The 6,643-nt window shown below is 48.4% G+C and overlaps 1 protein-coding gene across 2 annotated transcripts; it reads right to left on the bottom strand.

Moving 5' to 3' along the window:
- Positions 1–1,693: 1,693 nt before the first annotated feature.
- Positions 1,694–6,413, bottom strand: ppp1r15b (protein phosphatase 1, regulatory subunit 15B). Of its 2 annotated transcripts, XR_009527348.1 has the most exons (4): positions 5,957–6,413; positions 3,929–5,178; positions 2,365–2,728; positions 1,694–2,162 (listed from the first exon to the last, which is right to left on the bottom strand). XR_009527348.1 is itself a non-coding variant. In XM_060061374.1 (3 exons), exons 1-3 carry the CDS (start codon positions 6,117–6,119, stop codon positions 2,519–2,521), a joined length of 1,623 nt encoding a protein of 540 aa, XP_059917357.1. In that variant the 5' UTR covers positions 6,120–6,413; the 3' UTR covers positions 1,694–2,518. The 2 variants fall into 2 exon arrangements, 1 of the variants encoding a protein (XP_059917357.1); XM_060061374.1 differs by having other exon boundaries at positions 1,694–2,728.
- Positions 6,414–6,643: the final 230 nt, after the last annotated feature.

Below are 6,643 nucleotides of genomic sequence, written 5' to 3'. Positions count from 1 at the left end.
TGTGTGTGTGTGTGTGTGTGTGTGTGTGTGTGTGTGTGCGTGTGTGCGTGCGTGCGTGCGTGCGTGCGTGCGTGCGTGCGTGTGTGTGTGTGTGTGTGTTGTTGTGATCATATGAGATGTAAACATATGTCTGATAACACCAGACTTTCTCCTTCATACATTGGATAGCTACATTTCTCAAACTACAACACTTGATTCATTATATAAATGAATGGAGGGGCTATGTGATCAGGATAATATATGGCTGCTCTAGGCTGCTAGAGGCTATCTGCTGCTCTCATGTCTTCACTTCAGTCACACACAGGAGTTGCATCAGCAGCTTGGATACGGCGAGGAGTGAGGGAGGAGTAATTATGACCCAAGAGATACCCCTCTATGCCCAGGAAGTATTTGTGTGTGTGTGTGTGTGTGTGTGTGTGTGTGTGTGTGTGTGTGTGTGTGTGTGTGTGTGTGTGTGTGTGTGTGTGTGTGTGTGTGTGTGTGTGTGTGTGTGCACGCGCGCGCATGCGTGTGTGAAAACAAAGCCCATTGGTACGCTGCTGCAATCACATGCAATTGTGTTCCAGCTTTGCCCGTCCTGATGGTTGCTTAGTAACGTGGTCACCTAGGCCACCGAGCTGTTGGTACCCGGGAAGAGGATGAGAAGGGCGACTTTATACGGACAACTAGAAATTCGTCGTAAAATTGACGCGTATAGAATTCGTCAGAATCATTTCTAAAGTAGCCCAAGTGACTCAAGAGGAAGGTATTAATAACCATCCTGGATATTGCTACAGAATAAAGTCGACCATCGGTCCCTGTAAGACACTACCAGGTCGGGGGTCCCCGCTGGGAGGACGAGGGAACGACTAGCAAACAGTGTCAGCGATTGCTCACCTTTGCACCACACTGTAGTTGGAGTGAAACGACGTGTTAATAGATTTCTGCCCCCCGGGACTTGGTTTCATCATTCCTGTGTTTTTAACCCCTGTGTTACACCAGCCTTGCAGCAGCATCTCTACAGAGAGAGGCTGAGAGGAGTGACACACACACACACACACACGCAAACACACACGCGCGCACAAACAGACAAATACATGACCAGCTTGTTAAATGGATTGAACGGGGAAATGGTTCTGAAAGGGTTTAAAATATAAAGCAGTGGCACAAAGTAACATAGTAGATTGCGTTGCCTTAAACTAATACTGAATAGTATTAGGCTAGGCTAATGTTTTCATACACTAGCATACTACATACATTTCCAATATAATTTCAATATGTGTTGGCTATTCGTGTTTGCACTGAGTACACACGGTACTGCCTAAGGCATTCTTGCTCATAAACTGACCCACCCATAAGAAGACACACCTACATCAACACTGCCACTGGGTCACAGTTGAACTGGTTATTATCCATTCCAGTGTCCTCTGCGTCTCTTGTTAATGTCAGTATGGCTCCAGTTTATAGTAACATTTGTGTGGATGGAGGGCTCTCTAAATGTATTTCAAATTTGTAAGTAGGTTAAATGACTTATGTTTAAAGTTTTAACATACATCCTTAGTTACACAGATACAATTTAATGGAGTCATTTCTGTTTGCTCCAGTTGGATACTAAAGAGAAATCCCCAAAACACCACAACCAGCATGACCTAAATTGGAAAGAGGAAAGGTTTAGTTTGGTTGAAACCGCAGCGGATACAACACGTTACACAGGTTTGATATATAAATAGTGTCCGGCCTTTATTCAGTAAACAGCACCAGGAGATAACATTACTACAGGAAGATTCAATGTTCCTTCTTTAAGTCATTAACATGGAACCTTATTCAGTGCAAATAATATAAAGCAAATACGTGGTGAATACAACTTCTACAAGAAAATATACCCCCCCCCCCCCCCCCCCAGTCCTAGATGAGATGAAATCTAACATCCTTCTGGTCTTCATTCACTGCAGTCTTCTAGGCACCACTGTTTATATTCACATTAACAAAAATAATTACAGATATAAACACAAAAACTTAATCACAACTCATCATTTCAAACCAACTGTAAAAAATACCAATAGTAAAAGCACAAGCTCCATAGGCCAATAGATAAGTTACATTACTGGGTCATCATTTCAGGCATACAAAACATTTATGTTGAAAAGTGTCAAATCAGTGCAACAGTTACGCCTGATTTCCACCTGGGACGTACACGCCGCGGAACGGCTGCAAACTCCGCCCTGCGTCCATTTCCACCGGGAAATGGACGTTCCGCAGCGCGCCCGGTGGAAATGGTTTCATTGATTAGAGTGGCAGCGATCAGCAGCGGTGACCGCGGCGCAGCCGTTCCGCGGCGCTTACGTCCCCGGTGGAAATCAGGCGTTATAGTAATCTATGAGCCACAGGTCATGGTACACAACAATAACATTGTACGAATTACGAATCCGAATTACCCATCAGCCAAGTCTAATTCCATGTTGCATTGCAACCAGTCAGAGTTTCTCCTAAAACATGAAGAGTCAGAAAACATTGTCAGCAGACCAGAGGAGGGACGGGGTTAGATCAATATGCTGTCCAGGTCAGTCCTGATTCGCTCTCGGTGTTGCTGGGTGAAACAATGTCCGATGGCCTTCTCCACATCCACGATCCGCCGGTGGAACCGGTCACGGTCGCGGACCATCTCCTCCCAGGGTCCTTTGCGGCAGGCCTGACGAGCGAACGGCCAGGAGTGCATGACATGGAGGTGGACAACCGGGGAGAAACGCACCTGCAGCACCACGGGAAACACCAGTTAGGGAACAGCATCTCAGTACAGGTAGAGCGATGAACGCTGGAGAGACCTCCAGAACTCAGTACTTAGAAACAACATCTTAGTACAGGTAGAACAATGCACGTTGGAGATACCTCCAGAACGCCATAGTAACTTAGAGAGACGTCTGGAACTCAGTGCTAATTTAGAGACCGAAAGAACTCAGTTCTAACTTAGAGAGACCGAAAAAACTCAGTTCTAACTTAGAGAGACTGAAAGAACTGAGTAGTTAAAAACAAACAGGAACAAGGCCCTTCCCCTCAGAGCTCGTTAAAATTCTCTGTGTTGGGGGGAAAGTTCCCTGGGCGGGATAGTGGAGGGGGTTTGACTTCCACGGACTACGGAACGGACATGCAACTACAACACACTGGAATTGGCTTACAAAAAAAGCAACTGGGAATACTGGGAGAGGCCTATTGGGTGACTAGGAGATGTGTTTGCTATGCTGCCCAAGTGTCTTAGATTGACCATGACATAAGAGTGGTTAGGCCTAAAAAAAAAAGATGTTTGGTTCCTGTTGGTTGTCAGTTGAGGTCATGGGTAGGTAGGGAATTTATTTAATTTTTTCCAGTGGCAGCGAATGATAGGTAGGTTTTTTTCATTTAAAAACGAGAAAATTCGCTCATGCTTGTATAGAATGAAGAGGTGCTGTACCAAAACGTAATTATAGTTTGCATAAAAAAAAACAAAAAAAATGTATTTTCTTTTTTAAAGCTCATAAAATAATTTGGGTCGCACATAAATTGACAGGGTCGGTCGGAAACCGGAACCAAACACATTTCCTTTTTTAGGCCTTAGAGGCTCACAGGAAGGGAGTTGAGCCCATGCTGAGTCACTCACTCCACTAGCTTAGCCATGACCGCTTGGAGCTGAAGGCTAAACTCAGCCCCAAAGCATAGGACTAACCCCCACCTCACATTACTCGCGCGTGAGACATTACTCACGCGCATGTCACTCCTGAGTCATGGAAACGCATTCTCTCCCAAACAGAAATAATAGTAATAAATAATAGTCCTCATCCTAACTTCTATATGAGCCCGATACTACCATGACAGTTTCTAACAGAAGGACCTCAAAGGGCAGGAGGGGGAGGTGGTACTAAAGAACAGGGGGGGGTTCTGGATGCATGGAAGGGGCTGGGAGTGGTTGAATATTGACCTGCTTTTGGCTGCAGGGGCCGAGGCGGCGCTCCGGGGCAGAGGGGCCGGGAGCTCCGGAGGGCCGGGTCCAGGGGAGCCGGGGCATCGGCGGACGGTGGGCACACGCCCGCGGGCGCTCCGGGAGGACGGGGCGGGGAACCCTGGGCGGCTTTGGGACCAGGAACCCCCCCTCCCCGGGCGGGGGGGCGCTCTGCTCGGGGAGGATCTCTGCTGGGTCCGGGAGGTCCACTCCGGGTCCGGGAGAGAGCCGGGGCGCTGGGCTCTGGAGGCAGGCCGTGAAGTTGAGCGGGTGGAAGGGGTCGCCGCTCTGGCCGAGCGACTTCCACAGCTGGTCCTCCTCCTCCTCCTCCTCCTCCTCCGAGGACCACCGGGCCGACGGTGAGGTCGGGCTGGGGGGGGGGAGGCCGGGGGGCGGCTCACTGGCAGCGCAGGCCGTGAAGAACAGGGGGTTGTAGGGATCCAGGGGCTTGCTGAAGAACTCCCACAGCCTCTCGCTCTCCTCCGGGTCCGGGTCGGCGCAGGAGCCCTCCGAGCCGCCCCAGCTGCTCTCGCTGTCGGACCGGCTCCCCCAGACGGTCAGCCCCGGGGGCCTGCTCGGCTCCTCGCCCTTCTGACTGCCGGAGACAGGGTCTGGGTCCCTGGCACTCCTGGCTTCTTGGGGGGTCTTCCCCGTGGTGGTGTTGGTGGAGAGGCAGGCAGAGAAGTAGAAGGGGTTGTAGGGGTCGCTGGACTTGGCCAGGGAGTCCCAGAGGGCTCGACTCTCCTCGCTGTCCCAGTCTCCCTGGCTCTGGTCCTCCTCGCTGCTCCACTGGGGGCTCCGCTCCTCCTCTGCCAGCTCCTGCTTCAGCCCCTCTCCCGCGCCGCTCCTACTCGAATCCGAGGCATCTGCGCCGGACGCAAAGATGTTCCAGTCGCCCGAGAAGCCCACCTTCCAGCTCGGATGGGTTCCCACGAACAGGCCATCTTCCTTGCCGGTTGCTATGGAGACGAAGTCGTCCACCATGCCGCAGCAGAGCTCGTCCGCGCGCAGGCTGGAGAGCAGCGCCTCAGCCCCCCCCCCGGGGAACCCCTCGTCCCCGCAGAAAGTAGAGAGTGGATTGGAACCGCCGACCATAACCCCGTTGTCCCCGTCAAACAGCGAGGAGAAGAGGAAGGAGTCAGCTGGGCTGGTGGCCCCCAGGTGCCCCACGCGCTGCCCCGTCTCATCGGTGATCCGCAGGTGCACCTCCAACCGGAACAGCTGGAAGACTGGAACCAGCAGAGAGGCACCGTCAAACACTAGAATCATTATGGAGCCGTTGAAGTCCAACTCAATGAGACATTGATCCACCCGGTCAGAGACAACGCGTGTGCTGCTGTAACAGGTCGGGAACTGACACCTGACAGTATATTTATAATATATGTATATAGTTATATTTATAATTGTGTTAATTACATGTCTAGTATATTTATAGTTACCTGACATATACCTGAAAGTATATTTATTGTTACCTGACATGTATAGTATATTTATAGTTGCGTAAATGACATGTCTAGTATATTTATAGCTACCTGACATGGTGGTAGTATGTTTAGTATAGTGGAAGTATGTATAGTATAGTAGTAGTATATATAGTAACAGTATAGTTTTTAATGTGTACAGGTATAGTATAAGAGTAGTATACATGTACATATATAGGATATGTATAGTATAGTATGTATATATAGTATAGGTAGTTTTGTAATGTGTACAGGTATAGTATACTAGTAGTATACATAGTATAGGTATAGTATATTTATAGTATAGTAGTAATAGTGTATATATATATATATATATATATATATATATATATATATATATATATATATATATATATATATATAGCAAATGTATAGTTGTGTTATGTGTACAGGAATAGTATAATAGTAGTATATATATAGCATAGGTTTAGTTGTGTAATACCTGACATGTATAGTATAGGGTTAGTACAGTACAGGTATAGTATAGTATAGTAGTAGTACACTTGTAGTACAGGTCTATTTGTACCTGACATGAAGCTGATGTAGAGGACTTGGAGCAGGGTGCAGACCTGGTCCCACACGGCGCCCAGCAGGTGACGGGTCCAGGGCAGCAGCGCCCTTCCGCTGGTCCCGAACCCCTCCATGGCCGAGGGGTTCGAGACCCTCCCAGAGTCACCGACTGTGGTCATTTTGCCTTGAGATTCGGCGATGATCCGGAAATCCTCACGTATTTTGGTATTCTTCGTCGAAAATAAATCGATTTCTCTTATTTTCCAGTGACAGAAGTACGTTGATGTAGAGCCGCTTCATCTTTACGCCCGTTGGTCTTATCTTCTTTATCAAAACCCAAAATGTCTTCGCTCCGTGTCGTCCATTATGTTCGTGTTCGTCGTAGTAAGTGTGAGTGAAGAGTGAGTTGAGTATGAGTGGAGAGTGATATTGGGAGCGATTGCAACCCGATACTAAAACAAAACAGGTTGTGACGTCAATGCTCGCCGATTGGCTCCAAAGGAGGTCAGTTACATAAATTCCGCCCACCAATAAACCCCGCCTCCGGATTACGACCATCAGTGACGTACGGAAAAGGCCGGAATTTCCCGACGTCAAACACTCATCTCGAAAGAGCCCGAACTTCGCGACAGTATGTGGGACGATCTCGTTTAGAAATAGAAACAATGAAGATTACATAGCGCAGCAGTTTGGAAACCTTCTG

This window comes from Gadus macrocephalus, chromosome 9 (genome assembly GCF_031168955.1).
Source record: "Gadus macrocephalus chromosome 9, ASM3116895v1".
Taxonomy (NCBI): Eukaryota; Metazoa; Chordata; class Actinopteri; order Gadiformes; family Gadidae; genus Gadus; species Gadus macrocephalus.
Note: the sequence above shows the minus strand (reverse complement) of the source record. Positions and strands in the feature narration are given on the sequence as shown.